Here is a 24,289-nt window from a genome sequence, read left to right on the forward strand (position 1 = left end):
TAATAAGGACTTGTATTAAGCTTCCATTGCTGAACTCCATTCTAAAAAAAAAACTCTAATTGTCTGGGTGTAAAGCTGATCTTTTAGTTTTAATAGCTTGTTAGGCAGGCAGAGGATGAACAAGCTAGAAGCTTTTTCAGACTGATGTCCCTCTGTTGGTGTGAGGCTGAAAAGTTTAATCATTACCTCTATTTTCCACACAGTTTGTTAAAGAGCATGAAGACCAATCCTTGGAAGAAGAGGAAACTAACCCGGAGATGGAGGCAGACATGGAGAATGAGATTTGTAAAGTCTGGGACATGTGTATGGATGAGGTAATGCGTGACCCTATAATGTAAAGAGACTCCTGTATCAGGGATTTAACCTTGTGTAGAACCATACATGAAATGGGAAGCCTATGTGGAAACTAAAGAGAACCCATTTAAGGCCATCGGTAAAAACAACCCTATGTTGAACATCTATGACCAGACACCATGTAGGATCACTAAAAACTATAGACTCACATAATAAAACCCCTGTGTAGGACCCAACATGTAACAAGAACTTGTAGAACTTTTTCTTGTGTAGAACAGAAATGCACATAGGTACCTTGTATTGAACCATAAACCGAAAGATACATTTGTAGGACCCTCAATGACGAGGGAACCCTTAGCTCGGACCATGAGTAACAGGAAACTCCTGTGTAGACTAGCAATAAAGACCCATGCCCAGAATGGGGTCTTAATAAAAAAGTGGGTTGTTGGCAAAAGAACAAATTGCCATGAAAGTAAACAAAAAAACATGAACAGCCTGATTCAAAATTATGTACACTTTCAAAATATCTGTAGCTGAGTACATCTGCATTTAGGCAACTAACTTTGGCACCATGTTTGGCGTAGTCAGAAACTCCTGGTTGCCCAGCGCGTTTGTTAAATGGCTTCCTCGGGCAGTTGGAATTTCCAAATCTCTCCTATATCCCCTATTTGATGTGCTAAAAGGAATGAATGTACTTCTAAGAGTATTTGTATGGATATCCTTTTGCGGTGAACATCAGTAGAACTATTCTTTTTGAAGCAGCAGAAAATCCTCAAATCTGCCAGAAGTGTGAGTGGTGGGTCAGGCGTTGCTTTCAGTAGAGTAGTTGTTGCACCTATGGTTAATTGGGAGCAGTAAACCATATGTGTTGTCTTACCAGATTTATATCAGAGTGCCCACTTCTGTGTAGAAGAATCAATGACAAACAAGGCCCATGTAAGGCCATTTAATACAAGAGACTTCTGTGCCCAACCACCAATACCATCAGTGACAAGACCTCTTGTACAATGTAAATCTGTCTTCCTGTATATCTTGCATAACAATCTATCATTGTCTGCGGTATTGATGCCATATTCAGAGGAGTTTTACATCACTCTTCTCTCTCCACTTTTTATTGACCTTTTTAAATTAACAACTCAGCCATGTTAGGTGAATAACTTTCATCTGATAGGTTCACCTCTCTGGTTTTGTATACACCATTGCTCCTCATCCCTTTTAACCTTAAGATTTAGTTCTGAGTTCATCTTTACTATTATGCAATGTTTGCTCATTTAATGATTTTGCTATTTTTGCCATATATGAAGGTCAAGTGTTTTGTTACAGATAATTCTACTTCTCAACTAATATTTAGAGATATCGGATTCAGAATAACCTTTCAGGTTTTAATGCTGGTGTTATTTTTATGATATGATAGAACCTGCAAGGAGAAGTCATTGTTTTGCATGTTAAATAACCTGTGATCTGCCGAGTTTTTACGTATACAAATGTTCCATATTTCCATTTCAACATCCTCTTTGTTTTAGTTTCTTTGCATTTATTTTGTGCAAGTAGTACAGTGCTCATGTGCTAACAGAGCATGCTTTTAGTATGAGGGATAGGAGTAATGTATTTGTTCATTAGTCTACTGTTTCTCTTTTCACTATCTGGGGTTGGGGAAAGAGCCAATACCTGTAAGACTTGCTTGCAGAAAAAAACGGTCTCCTGCATACCATAGTTATGCGAATCTAAAGATTATTTAAATTGAAATACAAATCCTTTACCAGGTAAAATCACTTCACGTGTATTTTCTGAGTGTGTGTGTGTATATATAGGTTTATCAGGTTTTATGTTTCTTGATTTCACAATTCTGCTTTGTATGTTTGCTGCTTTTTAAATTCTTCCAGAAACAGGCTGTCAGCTATAATTTACTTTATTTTTTGTCTTCCAGGAGGTCTCGCGCTTCCTGTTGGAGAACAACATAATAGGAATAATATTAGGAGTGGTTGCAAAATCAAAATGTAAACGGCTAGTAGTAAGTAATGTTCTAAGGTTACCTCTGAATAACTCCGTGGGCAAAGCAGACATATTAAAAGATATGTTCCCCAGGAATAAATTGACATTTCCATTTAGCTGAATTGAACCTTAATCTAGTGTAATGTCTCTCTTCTATGTAGGAAATTTGTGTGGGGATTCTGGCTAACATGGCCTGCTTCAAGGACATCTGCATGACTATCACTACGAATGAAGACGTGGGGTAAGTCTTTTCCTGTAGAAAGGCAGAAAAAGAAAACTTCAAGCAGTGTAAGTATCTGAAGCTGACCTGTTATCGGTTTGCTTCAGATGCCGGAAGGAAGAAGGCAATCTGTTTCTTGGAGTGCAAAGGAAAAATTAATGGTCAAATTTAGGCAGAGAAATTACTTTTAGTCTGCTGCTGCAGGTTGGGGAAGAGGGACAGGTCTCCTACCTTTTTTTTCCTATCCAAGTACTATCCAGACCTGACCCTGCCTAGCTTACGCAATCAGGTGCATTCACGGTGGGGAGGCCTTAGTCTTGTCACACTGTTTTGATAGGTTAACACATGCACGCATGTTATGCATTTTTTTTTTATCCACATTTAAAAATCATATATGCAATGCTTGTGCACTGTACTGCATTGGGTAATGTTCAACATTGCTAGCAACATCCATTTTTTTTGTGTTGCTGTACAATTGCCATTAACACACAACAGTAGGTGTTTGAATACGTAGACAAATCGCACAGTAACAGAGCTAAAGTGTTGATGTTGGTGTGTTTCTGCCTGGGTACCTTAAACCTAGGTAGCCCTGGATGCAAGCCCTTCGACACTAGGTCTGTTTAGGAAATTGAATTTGGGTTGCCTACAGAACTAACTTGGATTTGGGGGAAAAGCACCACATACCTTCAATGTGGGTGGGGAGGTCAATATTTGCATTTCTCCAAATTTAATCTGAACACAGTGGCAGCTGTAATATTACTTTATTGCAATAGAAATACCATCAGAAGTGTGATGACAATCTCGGCATCATCTTATTCCTCTAGAACTGCAGCTTGGGAAATGATTTCAGTGGAATGCTACACAGGTTTGTCCTAAAATAGGCCTGATTGCCAACCCTGGGTAATTGACAATAGAAAAATACCAGAAAAAAGGGTTTTTAAGGCAAATGTGTGATTGTATTAGTGATAAATTCTCATAATACATAACAAAATTCATAGTACTGTTTCAATTGACTGGAGAATTCATCCAGATCATTATCATACCGGCCCAACAAGGGCACTAGACAAACTTCTAACTGGAATATTTTGCATAGTAAAGATCATGTCGCATATGTATGTCGATAACCCGACTTGTTTTGCCCAACATGGGCTTCTTCAGGGGTGGTTGTACGTTTAGCAAAGTTGCATGCAATTACTCGGGAGTATCTAGGTGAATAGTAAATATACAGTATCCGTACAAACATGGCAAGTACATAGATGAATATTTTGCATATTAAGGCTTAAAAGGAGTCGGTGATATATTGACAGTAATGGTAAGAAACATTGGTACTTATATGAAATGATATGCAAGAAACCTCTTTGAAATATGACAAAATAATATATGCTAATTACATTGTGGAGACAAATATGCAGAAGGTCTTTGTATTTAGTAACAACAATCAGAAATTTGAGTAAAAACTAACATATTCCTTGAAGACGGGGTGTGTGATTTTTGAAGCATTTATATCGATTAAAAAAAACCTTTTTCTAAAACAAAAAAAAAAATCCAAATTCTTAGCGTATATACTAACCCTACCATATGTCATCCTATTGGGTGAATTTTTTAAATCCTCTACCTTCATATTTGGAGCCTTTCTTCAAAAAATGCTTGGGTTACTGTTTCCCTTATCCGCTTCAAAATCACACACACACTCTCTCTTCAAGGAATATGTAAGTTTTTTTACTCAAATTTCTGATTGTTACTAAATACAAAGGCCTTCTACATATTTGTCTCCACAATGTAATTTGCAAATATTTTGTCATATTTCAAGGACGTTTCTTGCATATCATTTCATAAAGGTACTAATGTTTCCTACCATTACTGTCAATATATCACTCTGACTCCTTTTAAGCCTTACTATGCAAAATATTCATCTATGTTCTTGCCATGTTTGTACTGATACTACCGTGTTTCCCCGATTTTAGGACATCCCCATTAAGTAAGCCACCCCCGATTTTTTTACAAAAATAATTAAAATAAGACACTCACCCGTTTATAAGACAGCTCCAGATATCTGATCCTGCGTGTGTGTCTTTGATGCTGGCTGCAGGGCGTGTCTATTCCTGAGCCAAACTGAAAGTAAAAAGCCTGCACAAGCCTTCTGAACAAGGAAGCAAGCTGCTGATCCCTGCCCTAACGGAGATCCCTGCACTTAATTACGGGTGAGTGATCAGAAGGGGACAATCATTTCATAGTGATCAGAAGGGGACAGTCAATGGCATAGAGTGATCAGAAGGGGAAAATCAATGGCATAGAGTGATCAGAAGGGGACAATCAATGGCATAGAGTGATCAGAAGGGGAATTTGAACGGCACATGAGTGATCAGAAGGGGACAATCAATGGAACATGAGTGATCATGAGTGACTTTCAACAATAAATGTGTACTGTAGTCTTCTTCATGGAAAAAATAAGACATCCCCTGAAAATAAGACCCAGGGCATATTTTGGCATTTCAAAAAATATAAGAGAGTGCCTTGTAATCGGGGAAACAGGGTATATATTTACCATGCACCTGAATACTGCCAAGTAATTACATGCAACTTCGCTAAACATACAGCCACCCCTGAAGAAGCCCAAGTCGGGCAAAATGTTTCGAGTTGTCGACATATGTATACAACACAATTTAAGCTATGCAAAATGTTCCTGTTAGTAGTTTGTCTAGTGCCCTTGTTGGGCCAGTATGATGATCTGGATAAATTCTCCAGTCGTTTGAAACAACAGCACTTTGAATTGTTATGTATCATGAGAAATTATTGCTAATACAATCACACATTTGCCTTGGAAAAATACAAGGAAGATGGGTTTTTTCTTACTGAGCTGGTGCCGTTCAGTACTACACAGACAATATATGTGTCAATAAGGCATCCTATTCATTTAGTATAGTTTGCCAATCAAAAGGGAAACAAAAATGTGTTTTTTTTTTGTTTAACAATGCACAGAAATGTATTATCCGCAACTGCAGCACAGCTCAATCTGTAGGTATTGTATATGTGCTTTTAGATATTTTAAATTAATGGCACCATGTTGCTCTGAACAACTGTGCATAGTTTGGTCTGCCAGACTAAATGCTCTAGGAAAGATACAATATTTTGGTTTAGGGCTAATTTTAAAGTGACCCTTAGGTTACATGCACACATCAGATGATTCTGATAATTGCCTCAGGGCTGATATCAGATGAGTGATGTAATAGAAGTGAAGGGGAAAAGAGCGTTGCGGGGTGTCGCTTCATTGTTAGTTTCCAACGACTGATTGAACATGTGCACTACTATCGAAACTAAGCTAGAAAATGTAAACAGACTTATCCTTATCCTGATTATAAACGTTAATAAATCCCTAAACACAACCCTAAAAGCTGAACTTCACACAGAATGCATATATTGCAGTGTTTTTATACCTGTCAAGGATTTGGTCTTGTCTTTCCCCACATCAAAGAAGAAGCAGCAGTCTTAGCAGTTCATTTATCTTTTATTTGAATGTCCTCTTGTTAACACATGAGCACTTCAACACAACCAACTGGAGCTTCTTCTCCAGTACCCCAGTCTTGTCCCTTCTGTAAAATTATTGGGAGAGGCAGATGGCAGGTTAATTTTCAGGTACTCCCACTGGTTTATATTTAAATAAATACACTTAAGAGTGAATTTAATGGAATGCAGCATTTTAACCTCAGCCTAAAACATGTTTGAACTGAATTTTTTCTACTTCCTAGAACTAGCAATCTGCTGTCTCTGTATGACAAGTAAGAGTTTTCTTATAAAACTTTATTTTTCTATATTAACTTTTATTTTATTTATTTATTTTTTTTTTTAGGCTTGTTGTCTTCTTTTTATACAGTGATACAGACCCATCAACATTGCTAGAGACTACCAGGTAAGCAAGCCTGACTGCTACTACTGGCTACATTCACCTCTGTTATCTGAAAACTTTTTTCATATATAAAAGAGATAGCCCCCACCTTACATAATATTGAAAATGTGATAGGTCTGCTTTAAACTGCAGCTAGGTGGGTAAAAGGGTATTTTATTTGTGAGTGGAGGTTTTGTCCACAAGTGCATTTAAAGTTAATCTGTAATGAGAGAAGTAACCTAAGCTCATATTCAGGGGGCCAGGATAATATCAATGCCAGGCAACCTTCATTTTCAGATTTCGGTCTGAAATGGCATCTTTCATATTTTGCTTCTGACACTTTCGATAAATAACACAGTAATCTGTCTATCTCAGTCTATGTTCTCAGATGGAATGCACCATTCTGTATTGCAGGTTGTTATTGACATGTTTATCTCACACGGAAGTACTGGGCATCTGGATGGAAAGAATCCGAAATCACCCCTCCATCCGACATAACCTGTTTTTTATCATGAGCAGCTCCACTAATGGTAACAATTTAGTATTCATATTATAGGCTTGTCATTGTGTCTTTTACCACAACTCTGTCCTTTCAGGGAAGTCAAAGCTTACAAATAATTACCTCAGCATATGAAACGTATAAATCCTCTGTGCATTGAATGGCTTTGCAAATCCGGATATTACATTGCTGATATAGCAATGGTATAATTTGTGTTGCATAAATCCTTTGCACAGGGCAGAGTCATGGTAGGGCCCCCACAGCTTCCATTTTCACTACAGGTTTCTTATAGAGAAATGCAGGACAAATCAACATCAGGTACCCTGCACAAGAATAAAAATAGTCTGCATTACAGGATGCAAAGTACATGAGTTGGTTCCTACAAATGCAAATGTAAAATTTAGGTAGTGAGCCATCAAAATCAACCTAATCCTAAAGTGCTACTTAATATCTATTAAAAATACTCGGCATTTCCCTTCATTTGTAACAATAGACTGGACATGTGTGCTTCTTGTAGGACCTTGTGTTATCCCCTATTAGATACGCATCAATAATATTTAAAAGGTTGTGTGTGAAATCTTCTTGCAGTGGACCTTCTATATAAAGTTGGTGAACTGGTGGACAAGCTGTTTGACATGGATGAAGACTTAATGATCAACTGGATAAAAGCCTGCCAACAACCAGAGGCTGCTGATGCAGAAGGGGTGATCAGACCTGCCATGCCCGTTGTTCCAACGCTACTGGAGGCCTCAAAACAGCTGAGGTGGGTTTGATTTTGCCTGTGCCAGTAAAGACTTAATATATTATAGGTCCCATGCTACACTTCGAATCTCATGACCGCTTTCTTCTGACTGGACTTGTGTCCCACCGGCACCAAGGGGTGGAGTGGGCTGGTAGGTCAAGATTATGTCAGCGGTTAGTCAGACCGATGTAAAAAAAAAAATCTAGCAAATCCTGTCCCTACAGATGTGCTTGTCCCAGAGTCATGGCCCAGCAAACACTGGGAAGGAAAAAGACCCAAGACTGGTGACCAAGGCTTTAGGTAAGTAAAAGTCCTTTAGCTTGTGTAAGGTTTTTTTGCAAGTGGTTAGAGAGGAGTCATAGAAATTATACGTTTACCATTTACTTAGAGAAGAAGGGCAATTTGGTTTTATCTGAATTGTCCCTAAACATTCTTCATGCCATTTAAATGGAAATCTATCTATTTTCAATCCTTCTTGCACAAATATTATGCAATTAGGCTGCCAGTGTTTTGGCAAACCAATGTAAGCATCAGTGTTATTTATACTTCCACCCAAAATGTTGCTTTTAGTTAGTATGGGGAAATAGTTTGATTTGTCACTTCCATAACATCCAAAGATTTTCTGTAGTCTAATTTTAGTTTCTGGGGTGTGTGTGTTACTGTAAGTAACTGCTAGACCTCCACTGATATTAGATTCAAACACTGCTATGTGTGCCATAAAATATCTATTTTGGTAGCCTTTATGGAAACAATAAAGTAGTAGAAAGTTGTAAATATAAAAAATAAATAAAAAAGTAGAAAAGTTGTAGAAATTAAATTGAATTGACCATGCAACTCCACTTTGTTACAGCAGTTTTCTGAATGACTGTGCAGTCCAATAGATTTGCAGTTAAACCCTATTCTACCAGTATTCAGTAACATGGCTTGCTCTTGTTTTCCTTTACTATAGTAGTCTGTGTGAGGATAGTGATGTGGGCTGTCGCCGTTACTCTCCTCTGAGCGTGCAAGAGCTTTTGCAGAAAAAAAGAAGCAAGCAAAAGAAACGTTTCTACTTGTTCACAAAGATCAATGTAGAAAGTCACCAATCATAAAATGCAGCAGGAGGGGTACAGGTCTATAGAGAGATAAAAAGAAGACATCTGTTGGACTTTAACCATCTTGTCCTGTATATTGTTTCAGAATTGACAGTCCAGAAGGTCTTAATGTGTACATGCACTTATTACAGCTGGTGACCACAGTTGATGAGGGAGTTAAGTCTATAGGTAAGCATATACATATATACAACATATAGTAATACAATATAGAGCTGAACCCTGATCAACCTTTGAATAGGTCCTATAGAAAAATGTTGTGAATTTTTGGATTTACATTATTAGAATTTTTTGATCGCACCAAGCAAGTGGGTATAAAACTGCTGGGATTTTTCTCGGTAACCAGAAAGCTTTTGATTAGTTGTGATGGCGCCATTGTTGCAGAGTTCTTACTGTTTCATGGCTCAGTTGTATTATGCTAGTATAGGACATTCCTTTTTTTTCTGTTTTTTTGCTAAAGGTTGATGGATTTTTTTTTTATTTTATTTTTTTTTTTTTTTTACAGTACTGAATCTAGACGTTGGGAAGGAAACGTGGAAACTTTTATTTGAGCTGGCCACTCAGGATTTGTTTCAGCCTGATGACCCCCCTCTAGTTGTTGTGGAGCAGAAAGCCATCTTGGTCGCAGTATTTTCGGTCCTGTCGCTCATATACTCCTCACAGATGTGTCAGGAGTTCACAGAACCTGGAAAAAGTAACCCTTTTGTTATTTCATTCTAGATGTTTTTTCAGCTGAAAGAAAAATTAGGATTGTTTGGATCTTGTAGAGTTTTTCACCTTTAAGCATATTTAAACCCAAAAACAAAAAAATGTTATAGTTTACCAGTCCTGTATTTTAAACAGCTGTCACTCTGATGGGAAGTGTTACGGGAATGACCAACACCTGTACTACTTTTTATCTCTATAGGGGCACCATGGTTGTCACAAAGTATGTTCTTAGTCTGATAAAATCTGCGTCAAAGGGCTGGTAAACTGTAATATTTTAAACTTTTCTTCTTGGGTTTAGTTATGCTTTAAAGGACTTACAGTAAAATCTGGCAATAGAGACCAGAAGTTGTAGCAGCCACTAGAGGGTGCTTGTAAACTAAAACCTAAAGTTGATATAAAGCACAAAGAAAGTATTATCCCTTTAGGATTTACATCATAAATTGTTGCCTATTTTCAACCTTTGTTACATCTCATTGCTGCTGATCTTCTGCATGCAACGTATAGCTATTTGCTAGCTATGTGCACTTCTGCAATGACTACATGGCATTTCTTGGCACTGGCTTCTTGGTGGAGTCAATGATGAGCCATGTCTTCATAATGTTTTACAAAATCCATTTTTCATTCAATACTTGTGTGATTGGGTGAGAACAAGGAACAGCTGAGGTACAGGCTCAGCGCATTGTTACCCAATAAAGTACCTAAGCAATAACCTTCATAGTGGAATTACCATGGTGCTTTACAAAGTCCATACTTATGTCTCTAGATTGTGAGCCCCTTTGTGACACAGCTAATGAAAATGTGTCACAGCTTAAATGAATTTCCTCCAGATGCATAGTGTCCCCTTGTTCTTTGTAATGATCTCAAAGTGAATATTAGGGAAGAGAGTTCTCTATATGCACCATTTATATATTTATACAGGGTGATCATATCCCCCCTTATATGTCTCTTCTCAAGGGAGAATAGATTTAGTTCAGCCAATCTCTCCTCATAGCTCCTCCATTCCTTTTATTAGTTTAATTGCCCTTCTCTGCACTCTCCCCAATTCCACAATGTCTCTTAAGAACTGTTGCCTAAAACTGGACTGTATATTCCAGATGTGGTCTGACCAATGCTTTGTACAGGGACAGGATTATGTCTCCATCTCTGCAGTCTATTCATCTTGTAATACATGAAAGTACTTTATTAGCTTTAGATATTGCAGCATGGCATTGCATGCTGTTATTAGGTCTATGATCTACCAGAACCCCCAGATCAGTAAGGCAAATTTTGAGGGGGTGGGGGACGCCAACTAACCAAACTGCATGCTTTTTGAATGTGGGTTCAAACCCAATTCCCTGCAGGAAACCATGAAAACATAGGAGGAACCTGCAATGCATATAGTGTCCCAGCTGGGACTCGAACCTGGGACATAGCGCTGCAAAGGCCAAAGTGATAACCTCAGTCACTGTAACATATGGTTTATTTATCTCCCAGGTGCTCCGTTGGCCAGACTTCACAGGGCAAAAAAATAACTAATCTGCCACTAAACTGTGATCAAATGTGTAATTAGGCCATATCCCTTTTCAAAAGCCCTAAGCAGCTTAATCTTCAGGTTTTGTACACACAAAATATGCCTGTGGTCACTTGCAGAATTGGCTATTTCGAAGGTACCAGGCCAGGGCTTCTGCCATAGTCTGCCCACTCTCTGCTTACTCCTAAGGTTTGGCTTGACTGGTATGGTACAACTGAATTAACCCCTGATGAGCACACTGCTTTCTTGTATAGACCTATATGCCAAAATGAGAATCCTATTTATTTTCGAGATCTCCCTCTAATAATCAGCCTCATGTGCGTCCTGGAGAACTTGGAGATTTATGGTGAGTTCCACAGTGACCATTTGAGCGTTCAAGGTGGCCCAGATGCGGCGATCAGGGCGGATCCACAGTTGAGGATGCTAAAGGATGTATGCTGCGAATTTCTCTCCAATATCTTCTGGGTGTTAAAAAAGGTCAGCAATACCGCCAAAATTCATTGAGCTTCGCTTTTATTTATTCAGTGTTAACAATTCTCATGTGTGGCCTTAAACTCGCTGATACATCTTTGCACTAGGAAGATGGGTCAGCTATGTTGTATCGGAGCAAGTGAATAACTCTTTAGTGTTGTCTGCCCTATGATCTATGTCTCTAATTCACTTAATTTCACAACATCAACCAGAGACAGTGACGGCTATGCACAGGGTAGCCAGAAGAGCAGTTATGTGAAGATATTGGCCTATCTAATATTTTGTTTATATCTTATGATTTATCTCCAGGAGAACATATTAGAAGCACTTGGGCAAAAACACGTAACGGAAGAGAAATGTCTTTGCACGTTACGGAATATGCTCCCTGTCTATAATCCATCTGTAAGTATTTCATAAAAGAAAGCTGAATCACAAAATTCCAAAAGCTGGCGACACTAGGAATCCAGGCTACTAGAACAAAAGCTAGCTCCAGCAGCTGTGTAAATGTACAATACATACTGGTTCTGCTAAAGCTAAATTCAGGTATAGAGGCTTCAGCCTAATGTTGCAATGTATATTTTATGTTTTTATATATAATATATATTATATTATAATTATATTATAATATATTTTTATGCTTTTTTTAAATTGAAGGCAGTGTACATATCTAGAGTTTACCTGGTATCAGCCTTATGCAGTAGCATAGGGAGCCAATTAGTACCAAAATTCTCATGTAATTGGAAGAAAGATGAGCTCATCAATGTGCTCCTTCACTGTACAGTCAAAGGGCTGAAGGTTGAACAAGACCTGAAAGTCTTACTAAACTGCAGTAGAGGTAGTGCTGTCTTCCATACTGTGTGGTGGAGCTGTATAAATCTCAGAACTTCTATATGTGAATATTCTGCATATTTTGTCTGAAGATTTATGAAGAGGTTCTGCACCTGTAATTCTAGCACCTGTTAGCAACTGGCATAATGGAAACATGAACCTATATTAAAGAAGTTAGGAGAGGTACCAGAATGTTCCTTGTTTTTAACATCAGATCCTTGCCACTGGGATGAGATGCTTCCAAACTTTACTGTGAGGAATATGCAGAAGGTGCTGCACATGCTTGCATCATTGGTCATTCTGGTGGCTCTTGTGCTTTCCAAAAGACTCTAAACTAATTATATATATATATATATATATATATCATTATATCATAAATTTGCTGCAACCCAATCTTGGGTACACACTATTCCCTATGCCTCTGGGGGTCACAATTCTGTGTTTTGTTTTTTAACATTAATGGTTGCTTCAGGTCTGGCAGTTGTTTTATTTGTATTTGCAGGTAAACAGATTTCTTACAGTTTTGGCAGAAGCAAACCAGGAATTGTCAGATACCATGCGGAAGAAGTTAGCTGCAATGATGCAATGACAAAATGAGCACTCATCCTATGGGTCAAAAACCCATCACCTGTCTGCGGAAGCTGCCTGCAGGCCTTGGTCTAGGAAACGTCACTTTCTGGGAACAAGTCTCTGCAGTTTTTTTCTATCACAGCCCTAAACTGGGCTCAGCAGAGGGAAGCTCCGTGGATGTCGTGACAGCATGGCACAGTACAGCCTGCAGGTGGATCTATGGTATTTATATTCCCTGGGGTGAACAAATGGACTATTAGTGCCACCTACAGGCTGTTCTAATCGTTTTAAATGGGACTACACTTAAAACATCTGGACCCTAATAAATGTACCCTCCTAACCTTTTTGTATGTAGTTTTGGTTGGCTAACATAATTGGGCTCAGACAATTGTTTTGTAAGCAAGGCTCCATTTAAGATTCCAGTCCACCCACTGCTGACTGTACAGTCGCCTTCCAACAACTAAGTGTACCTGGCTAGAAACAAATGAAGGTTTAGATCCAGATAATAAATTGCTGTGCTAAATCTTAAGGATGTTGTACAATCAGAATAAGCTGCATGACTTTAGTTTTACATGGGTGTAGGAGTGTTGAATCCTCACCTGGCTTCTGTTATCTCTCTGTGACACAGATAAGATTTTTACCTGATGGAGGTCTGGGCTCCACCCCCATAGCTAATATTCCATCTGGTTTGGCTATCGGGTTAAGTGTGAACACCAATCTTTTACTGCTACATTCTGCAAAGAGATATATGATGGCAATGGGCAACTCAGTTTCTTGGTATCGCACAAAACCAATAGTGATGGCTTTGGGTGGACTTGCCCTTATAAATGCTTCCTTTATTATCCATGAGCAAATCGACAACTGAGTCCGAGCCAGATCAGAATAACATGTCGACAAGAGGAGCAGGCTTTTAAAGCATGACACTTGCCAAACATTCAGTGCATGTCTTTTCAATGACAGTGATTGATTCACCATCAGTGAATATTTGGTTTAAACCTCATTGACTGGTTTATAAATATACCCTTATGAGTTAGCTGGACCAACGTGTTCTATCTGAGGAGGCAGGCAGGGTTTTTCTTCATCCTAAGGGTCCACCACTCTTATGTACAAGTGACTGATGCAAACCAACATTGGACTGTTATCTGTCTTCTAATGCCCTATGTGATGTTTTGGTAATAAAAAAAAAAAAATTTTGCATTTTCACCTAGCTTGTAGTTTATTTCATGATCTGTTTTTTTTTAAAGTATATTTAGAGTTCCTCTTCACTGCATGTTGTCTGAAATGGCTCTTAAGTAAACCTGTGGGGAGCTGCAGCATTGTGCCATGAGCTCAACCTCCACCCCAAATTCTCCATTCAAAAGAGCCACTTTTAGCATTTAGAATATCTCTCAATTCCCAAAAGTGCCAAGTTTCTTTAGCTGTGTAGTTTGAAGATGGTGCAAATTTGACTACCTACAGTGCTGTTTGCTGTGCGTCCAGGAACTGTTAGTCACCTTGGCGCTGAAAGTGCTCTAAATGAGTTTGTAAACTTACCTGGAGTTCTTGCAATGACATTTCCTGTTCTAAAGCTGACATTAGGCCGCAACCTTGCAAATATCGGCGTTGTCATCCTGATGTGAACAATTCTTTAACGGCTTTTGTGGGCTTCCTAGCAGATCTGGATCAACCTTTTGAGACCCAGCAGCCAACTAAAGTAGTTTGCAAGCATCCTAACAGTGTTCCTGACAATTGCTAAACAGTGGCTCTGTGCTTGTCCGCCTGAAAGAGGAAGGGCCTGTTACTGGAGGGATCTTGAGGGAAGATGACATGCAACAATTGCTCAAAAATTCATTTGAAAACTATATGCAGGGGATCTTTATGCCAAACATTTTATCAAGCAGTAGGATGGTTCTTGAGATGAGTTTGAAAAAAAAACTTTGAAGGACTGAGGTAGTGGGCAGCCTTAGGCAGATTTTTTTGTACCCTTGGTAATGCCCAAATATACTGCTGAGCCTCAATGTTTACAAAAACTAAAAATGAATGAAAGGGTAGATATATTGCTGGATGCCCTCCAGGCAGGAAATGAGGCAGGCTCTATCTGACTTGCTGCAGCTTCCAACGCACATTATGAGAAGCTCAAGCAAAAATCTGATCAACTTTATTCCAGTAAAGAAGCCTGTGCAAGACTCGAGGGCAGATTTGGCAAAAAAATGTACCTACCCGCCCATCTATCCCCTAAAGCATTTTCTCTTTATACAGGTGCTCTTTAATGTTTTCAAAGCATACCCTATTCAGTGAACGCCTCAGAAGTCATAGGAGCTGTCCGAGATCAGATCATGTTTTGTTCTTCTGTACAGGACTGGATTACGGATAAATCCAGTAGTATCACAATGTAGGCTGAGCGTTTTAATTAGCCTGCGGTAGAATCCAACATGTTTTGAGGGGCACCAATGATGCCCCTTAAGGGCTAAGTGTGGCACAGCATTAAATCTATAGTGAAATTCTTAAGCGCAACTCCAGCTTTTTTGTTTCCGTCCCTCCTATATATAAAATAAATACTAACCTTCCTGCTGCTTTATTAAAAGGAAACCCACTTTCACTATTAGGAGTGCCCATCTCCTTGTCGCCCACTTCACTTTGTGGTTCCTCATGCCTCTGCAACATGTGTAGTACTGGTAGAAGTGGCATTAGCATCCCTAGTTGTGGGGTGACATTGTAAAAGGAAAATGGGTATCGTGTTGCCACCTTATTACAGGAAGTAAATGTTTCTAGCTGTACCACCATGGGAAAACTGCAACCATGATTATAATTATTACATTGAAGACATTTAGATTACTGATCATTAAAACCTTAATGCTCAAATAGGGAAACTTATTGAGTGACAGATACAATGGGCCTGATTTATTAAGGTTCTCCAAGGCTGGAGAGAATACATTTTCATCAGTGAAACAGCAAACCTGGGGTGGATCTGGTCCAGCATTGAAAATGTTTGCCAATAACTTTTAGGAAATCCATTCCAGGTTTGCTGGATCACCCAGCTTCACTGATGAAAGTGTATTCTCTGCAGCCTTGGAGAACCTTAATAAATCAGCACCAATGTATCAATCCAAAGCTTTCTAAGCAGAACCTTTGTAGCTGTAGAGATGCAAAGGGGTTACACAACCATTGTCACTTTCTTTTGTGACTCCTTAGCTGAGGTAAGAGGCTCTTATATGCAGACTTGGAATAGTACAGCTGGTGTAATCGCATTAAGGTCACCGGCTGCAGAGTGACACGTGAATTTTAGTCATCGATAACGCCTACTGCTGGCGACCAAGGTATAATAACACCGCCATGCTCTTATAATATGGAATGCATCCTGGAGATCACTGAGCTGATTTATGGGCGCATTTATCTGATAATAGATCGCAGTTTCTTTGTTCTGCATTTTCAATATTTTTTTATGCGTGCTTTGATGGTCATTCTGTGTTTACTTTTGACTGGATTTTCCAATAGCTATATCTGACGGGTGTATGTGGCCTAGCCATGCCTACTGCAGTTAGGGTTGGCAAAAAAAAAAAAAAAAAAGAGAAAAATTTAATGCAAAAGTTGTGATCAAGATGTTGGAAATTAACCCCATTGCTTTTCTTTTTGTTTCTTCTATCTAAGGTGGTGAATGCTATCCGGTGTTGTGTAAGCTGAGCTGCAGCCTTGGTTGTAAAACACGCAGGAAATGCATAAAGTAAAAACAATCAAATGTGTAAATATTGGGTGAATCTTAGGTAAAAGCATTTATGAATAGACTCCCTATGGGTGTCTACCTTCTGAATAATTAAATGACAACCTTCCAAAATGCGCCGCTCATTCCAGCAATCTGCGCCAATGCACAATAATTTCATATCATCTCTCTGAAAGGATTTGCTGTTTTACATGCGCGTTCCTTGCAGTACGTGACCAATTTGACGTCCGCTGTTTATTTTCCCTCCAGGAACAAGGACATCAGTTTACAGGGACCAGTGAACACTTCCTCACGTTCCTCGCCATCTCTTGTCTAAATATGAAACCTCTTGGCGTATAGTGAACTCGTCACAGTGTTGTCCTCGTTGCTGCGCAGAGTTGTCAAGCTTTGTCTTCTGTATAAATAAGGAACGGTCGGCCATCTGCCCTCCCCTGGCTGATCGGAAGAGCTTTGTCAAATACTCTAATAAACCCTCAACTATCATTTCCTCCCTTATCTACAGTCAATAGAAGGATATTGAATTTTGTGTTGCACTGACCTGGCGACAACAATGAAGACGCCGTGTTGCGGGCATTTGTTTAAAGAAGCCGTTTTTATTGCGACGTTCAGCTGAGGTTTGTTTGGTTTGACCTCAGGGAATTAGGAAGGGCTGCAAGTTTTCTCTTCTGAGAAATCTTCCAATTTTCCACGGCCGGTAGTAAAATTGAAAATTGTTTCGCAAGGATTGCATCATATGGAACCGACGCCCGAAAATGTAGAAGTTTACAGGAATTGAGGAAATGATGAATGCTATTCATACTTGGTGAAAGCACAATTTGTTCTATAAACAAGCTTGTTGCTAGTACGGGATTACAAGACTAGACCCATTCCACAATACTGGCCTTTTGGGACCCCCAACTATGGTTTACCTACCAACATTTCCCCACCTACTAGATTGTAAGCTCTTCGGGGCAGGGTCCTCTCCTCCTGTATCACTGTCTGTATTAGTCTGTCATTTTCAATCCCTATTTAATGTACAGCGCTGTGTAATATGTTGGCGCTATATAAATCCTGTTTAATAATAATAATAATATTTGGTGCAGGAACATGAAGAGGGCTCAATGTAGGCCCATCACACACTACTGGGCCCTATGGGATACAAACCCATAGCTTCCCTACCAACAAATGGTGCAGGGACATGCAGAGGGCTCAATGTAACTGAGCCCCCTACCCCTGAGGGTCTGTAGGAGCCCTTGTCATGATCACTGGCATTAGATGATGTCGGATCAGAGCCGGGACAGGAAGACCATGGTAGAAGATCTCTGCCAGGTTAATTGACAATGGTCAGGGTTTAGTAAAGTAAGGGCCATTTTAGACCCCCAGTGAGCTGCAGTGTCTATTCAAGTGAATGGGAGCAGTTGGAAATATTTTTTTTTTCATGCGGTCGTGGCAGGTACCTTTTGACTGTGCGGTTCTTGTTTTAAAACTTGTGGCTGCAGTCGTGTGCAAAGTTTGGTTACCCATGGCGCCGTGTGCTTCAACCAGGTGCCTAGGAGCTGCCAACTGCATGGTTTTACATTGGGTTTAAAAGCGTCCTTAAGGGGTCTTCTGTGTGTCTCATGGTGTGAATGGAGTATTCTGTTGTAAAGGGGAGGGGCTTCTGATGGGGAGTCTGGTATAAAAGGGGGAGACTCTAATATAAAGGGGCTCCAGATTTAAAGGGGAGGGAGAATTGTCCTCATCACTTAATATGATGGGGACAATTCTGATGTAAAAAAGCATTCCTGATGTGAATTATAATCTATGGCCGGGTATAAATTCCTGTATGTGGTGGCTGCATTAGTTTTCTTTTCCTGGTGATCTTGCCAATAACACATTTTCTGTACTTTTGGTGACAACATTCATTGTATCTGAGTGGGGGGAGTGTTGTGTGGGGCCCATTATCCCCAGTCCCTTAATAACTTATTGTACTGTATTAAACAGACCCCAAGGCAGCATTGTCGCTTGTAAAATTATATAAAACAAAAAACACTTATGCTAATCAAATGTGACACTTGTTGTAGAATTTAAATCCTCACCCTCCAAAAATCTTTCATCCTAGCCATTAGTACAAAATGGACACACAAACCTATTCCTAAAATGCCCCTAATGCCCTTCGATCATACCAACTAGTGTGATGGAAAAGATCTATGACATCCTGAAGTTGGGCCGGCGATAGTGTATATTGTAAATAAGCCAAAAAGTTTTTAGTCCCAAAAAACTAGAAAACATTTTTTAATCTAAGGATTTACGTACATTTTAATTATCAATTCTTATTACACAAGGGTTTAATCTCCTTTAATTTTTGCAGCGCTGGTATCCTGGCTTCAACTGAACCCAATGACACCATGTTTTTCTATTTCGTTAATGGTTGTAACATTACTCTGTAAGCTCTTTGGCTGGTAGGGACCCTGGTGAGGTGCAGGAAACATTGCAGACCTATATGCATTTTTATGATATAAATTTAATATCCCCTTGAAGGGAAAGTAGATAAAGCTGGTATTTTGGTAAATTCCACCTCCAAGCAAAAAAAAAACAAACAAAAAAAAAAAAACACTATAATACTTACCTTCTCTCTGCCTGTGTGCCTGAACACGATCTACTTCTACCACTAGATGTCCTCAGTCTTCCAGGTTCCAAAACTCCCAGTGTCATTCAATCCAGAAGACTGAGGATGTACTTTGAGTCAAGGGTCTCACAGACCCGCCCCTGAGGAGTGTCATGGTCCCACCTCTGAGCTGCCACTGATTCAAAACACTTTGCTTTTTATGAATCAGTTGGATTTTTTTTTGGTTGCAATGACCTTATAAGGACCAATTGTATTTCATCTGGCAAATCTGTAATATGGGTTATAAAATAAACATCTGTTTAGTAAACTTTTTTTTTTATCTGCAATGCAGATGTGTGCGGGCTGCGGAGACAATGAATCAGCCTCTTTCAAAGCTTCCCTTTATGATGCACCTGGCCTGTCTAATTCTGTCCTCGCCTTTCAGGGATGAGACAACACACTGATCGTCTCCCTTTATTTCAGCACCGTTTTTTGTTTTTCTGCAGCTGACCGTGATCCATCTTTACAACTATGCATTAAACTTACCAGGCTTAAAAGCAATGGCAGACGTAGCCAAATGTGGGCCCCTGTCCAGAACTGACCTGGGGCCCCTTGTGGCTGAGAAGTGTAGGGAGGGCCTTATTCAGCAGCACAATTTGTCCCTTTAAACCTAAACAGTACTTCATTTGATGAATTGCTGAGCATCATAAACATCAGCATGTCCGTTTTCCATACATTGCCCTTTTTTTATCTCAGGGGTGCGGATCTGTTCCGCCTACCCTCGGCTACTTCCTGTCCACATGCATATACTCAACTGCACATCATTGCTATAGACTAATAATCACAACAGATCTGGGGTGTCGTAGTTCCATGTTGTCTCCACTAGGGGGTTGCATGTCACAGGATGACAACACAGGAGCTCAATTGCATAACAGTTGCCACTTTAACAGGAAGTGCCTGAAAAAGAAGTCTGGTTCAGTATGAGTTACTCTTATGCAAACTCCAGATTTAAAAATATTGATACAAATACGTAGAGCTGTTGTTATATTTATTTTGGTAACTTTTTTTTTACCATTTCTATAAGCAGTGTTCCAGTGATCTCCATCTCTCTACCGCGAACGTGTCGGTCAGGTTTTGGGACGTCAGTCCTGAGCTCTAATTAAAACCTGCCTACGTGCCTTGTGCAATGATTCCCTCGTTGGACTTCAGCCACGTCCGAGTGACAGCACAGCTCGCTCGCAATTTGCCTGCCGGGTGCGGGACATCAATTACATGTAATGATTAAATTGCTGACATTTCCAGATTAAGATAAAATTTCAGTTTATTAGACGATATCTGGTGCTTTGTGCAGTCCGGGCTCTGGTTATTACCTCCACGCGTAGTGCACGGCGCCAAATTATTCCAGATGTCTCGGTGGAGCAAGGGCTGCGAAAGGCTGGCCAGTTAAAAACTTCCCACTTTGTTTTATTTTTTGCAGGGCCTAGAAAAAGGTTTGCAATCTGTGTCCCCAATGGAGGGATTCACCCTCTGTCCTGGGGAACATTGTAAACTGAAAAAGATGAAAGTTATTAAAAAAATATTGGGCTTGTCGCTGCAACGGGAATAAAGGATGGATCTTTATACGGGGACACCTGGTGTCTATATGCTACAAAAATATGCAATGCTTGCAGATTTCTCCATATTTTGTCTCTTTACAAATATCTCGTAATCCTAACTTATGCTTCTAGCTTCCTGTCTGAGCTGGCAACACCGAGGCTGCACTGAAATCCCAAACAGTGTAGTCACACAATAGATGCATTTATGAGTTATAGGGCACTTAAGGTGGAACTCTAAAGAAATCAGCCAGAGACTGTGCATGGTGTATATGCTGTACACACTGTATATATCTGTATATGTACAATCTCAACCTTTTGCTGGGTTCTGGAAAGGACAAATTTTTTACTCACTCTCCTGGGTTTGCCGATCATGACCACTGAAGATGAAATCTTCTTTGAAATCTCGAATAAGTGCAGGAGCAGAGTTGGTTCCGAGAGGAAATGTGTGTCAATGAATTGCTGAAGCACAGGTAGGAATATGGTTACTAGAGTAGAGGGGGCCCTGTAAGGACGGTTCGGAGATATGCCAAAGGGAGCCTGTGGGGACACTTGGGTGGTATTCTATCCCATAGGGCCTGGAGCTAAGTGTGGCTCATAGGGAAGTATGCCAAAGTATGGGCCCCAGAGCCAGAAGGGACAGTTGGAAGGTATACAATCACATAGGAGCTGGAGCCAAAGAGTGCCCATTTGGTGAGTTGGAAGATATGCTATCACATGGGGGCTGGAGCCAATGAAGGGCTCTAGTTAGGCAATGTTGTAAAAAGGGGCTCTAAGCCAAGGGGACCACGTAGCGTTATTCGTGTAGTATGCAGTTGCACTGGGCCTGGAGCCAATGGGGACCTGTGTGTACCGTTAGGATGTATGGCATAGCATGGGATCCAGAGCCAAGGGGGGCATATTAGGGTAGATGAGAGGTATGATATTACATGGGGTCTGGAGCCAAGGAGGGCCAATAGGGACAGTTGGGAGATTTTATATAACATTAGCCCCAGAGCCATGGAGGGCCCATAGGGACAGATGGGAGATTCAATATAACATTGGCCTCAGAGCCATGAGGGGGCCAAAGGGACAGTTGGGAGATTTTATATAACAGCCCCAGGGCCATGGAGGGCCCAGATGAACAGTTGGAAGATTTTATATAAAATTTGCCCCAGAGCCATGGAGGGCTTATAGGGACAATTGGGGGATTTGCCACTGAATGGGGCCCAGAGTCAGGGGGGCTCATGGGGATGATTTGTATGCATGCCATATCATGGGCCAAGAGGCAAAGGGAGCCCAGCCCAGCAATAGCATGAACCCCAGAGCCAAAAACTTGGTAATTATGCCATTTCATGGGGCCTGGAGCCAAAGCTGGGTTGTAGGGCCATTTGGTATCTTACCCCATTGATCTTGGAGCCAATGGGCTCCTATGGGGGCAGTTGGGAAATGTTCTATAACATTGGGCCTAGAGACAAGGAAGGCCCATAGGGACAATTATGAGGTATGCAGTAATTTTGACTTTGCTTCAGGACAAACAGCCAGAAAACTGGGATTTTCAGAAGTTGAGTGTCTGACGATTCGGATACATGGAGTATGTACACATCACCTAATAAGACCAGGCCAGGTTTACCCCCCTGCGCACTCCATGTCTTTGAACAAAGGCAGCGATGAATGAGATGATTAGCAGTGAGTGAAAAGTGTAAACACAGGCAGGAGCTTGCTGTGCTCACCCATATCATTACCAACAACAAAGTACATCCTGACGACTCTGCTGCGTTCACCGCTCCTATTCACCCAGCTCTGCTTATTTATCAAACATATATTCACAGGAACAAAACACTTCCGGCCTCAGCCTTCCCCTTATTTATGCATTTCATTAATCAACGCAGACAATGCGTGTACAGCTGAACGTCTCAAGTGTGTTACATATGTCATTCTATATGTTTGCAGAGGGCCGGGCGTATTTCATCACTGACTAATATACCAGCACTCATCTTCCTCATAAGGTTGTTTTCTTGTATCATTTAAATATTATTCCTGACTACAAAGGGCCAGTTCTAGGGTGGGGCAATCCGGGCAAAAGCCCAGGGCCCCCACCTTCTCAGTCCATCAAGTTCACCCACTAGGGGAATAAACATATCCCAGATATAAAATCCCATGGACATAGTTGATCCAGAGAAAGGCAAGAAAGCCCTGGTACAATTTGCTCCAACGGGAAAAAAATCCTTCCTGATCCCATGAGACAATTGGATGTTCCCTGAACCAGGAACAGTCTCTGTTATCTTTACTTTAAAGCTTTAATCCTCAGTTATATTCTGGAAAGCATCCAGCTTTTTCTTAAAGCAATCTTTTGAACTTGCTGAAACTACTTCCTGAGGGAGCCGATTCCACATTTTCTTGGACCTTACAGTGAAGAATCCCTTCCTTATCCGGAGATTAAACTTCTTTTCCTCCAGACGCAAATAGCGCCCCCTTGTGCTTTGTAATGATCTTAAAGTGAATAATGGGGAAGAGAGTTCTCTATATGGACCGTTTATATATTTACACAGGCTGATCATATCCCCCTTATACGTCTCTTCTCAAGGGAGAATAGATTCAGTTCAGCTAATCTCTCCTCATAGCTGAGCTCCTCCATTCCTTTTATTAATTTAGTTTTCCTTCTCTGCACTCTCTCCAATTCCACAATTTCCTTTATGTGGTGCCCAAAACTGGACTGCATATTCCAGATGTGGTGTGACCAATGCTTTGTACAGGGGAGGATTATGTCTCCATCTCTGCAGTCTATTCCTCTTTTAATACAAGAAATTACTTTACTAGCTTTAGATATTGCAGCTTGGCATTGCATGCTCTTATTAAGTCTATGATCCACCAGAACCCCCAGATCCTTTTCCATTTTTGACTCTCCCAAATGTATTCCCCCTAGACAGTATGAAGCATGCATGTTGTTAGCCCCCAAGTACATAACTTTGCATTTATCAATATATAATGTCATTTTCCACTTAGCTGTCCAATCAAACAATACATTCACAGTAACATATCAAGATATTTTTTGCTATCTGCACCCTGATAGAGAAATTATTATTAGGAGACTAATTAAATGGTTACTCCTGGATGCATAAAACAATGACATTAGCAGGTAAAATCACTGTAATGAATTGAGAGATATTTCACTCATAAAAAGTGAAAGTCATTACATTATTTATTCTTTTACTTATTAATAAATTGTACTGTAGAGCATCAGGTGTGTTTAAGGGGAGCCCTGTACAATTACTTCTAAATTAGCATCAAGCACACAGAAAATATCTTGTGCCCCCCCATGTGGGATTCACATCGCATTCATAGAGAATCATAAAGAATAATGGCCGGCCTGGGGCAATTCTCTTTGTGGTCTGAAGCTTGTAGACAAATAGTCATAGGAGCAGCATGGAGAAAGGGGAGGGCGAAGCGCTTGTCTGATTGCAGTCTGGCTGATTGCGATATAAAGTTCTGCTTAGATATGCACATATCTTTTAAAGAAAATGTAAAGCTTTTTTATAACATTTTTTATCCTTGATTTCTTTATGACTATGGTAGGAGCAATAGACTGTGAGCCCTTTTAAGAGACAGTTAGTCACATGACAATAGACTCTGTACAGCACTGTGTA

General features: G+C 40.1%; 1 protein-coding gene across 1 annotated transcript in view; it reads left to right on the forward strand.

Moving 5' to 3' along the window:
• SAAL1 (serum amyloid A like 1) overlaps window positions 1-13,336 on the forward strand; it is a 30,642-nt gene extending 17,306 nt beyond the window's left edge. The window contains exons 3-13 of the mRNA XM_072422238.1: window positions 204-314; window positions 2,222-2,305; window positions 2,448-2,527; window positions 6,354-6,413; window positions 6,804-6,919; window positions 7,477-7,651; window positions 8,810-8,892; window positions 9,227-9,415; window positions 11,232-11,416; window positions 11,720-11,812; window positions 12,741-13,336. Coding sequence (XP_072278339.1) covers window positions 204-314; window positions 2,222-2,305; window positions 2,448-2,527; window positions 6,354-6,413; window positions 6,804-6,919; window positions 7,477-7,651; window positions 8,810-8,892; window positions 9,227-9,415; window positions 11,232-11,416; window positions 11,720-11,812; window positions 12,741-12,827 — 1,263 coding nt within the window. The 3' untranslated portion in view covers window positions 12,828-13,336. The remainder of the gene's footprint in view (window positions 1-203; window positions 315-2,221; window positions 2,306-2,447; window positions 2,528-6,353; window positions 6,414-6,803; window positions 6,920-7,476; window positions 7,652-8,809; window positions 8,893-9,226; window positions 9,416-11,231; window positions 11,417-11,719; window positions 11,813-12,740) is intronic.
• The last annotated feature ends 10,953 nt before the right edge of the window (window positions 13,337-24,289 follow it).

The sequence above is a fragment of the Pyxicephalus adspersus genome, chromosome 9 (assembly GCF_032062135.1).
Source record: "Pyxicephalus adspersus chromosome 9, UCB_Pads_2.0, whole genome shotgun sequence".
Taxonomy (NCBI): Eukaryota; Metazoa; Chordata; class Amphibia; order Anura; family Pyxicephalidae; genus Pyxicephalus; species Pyxicephalus adspersus.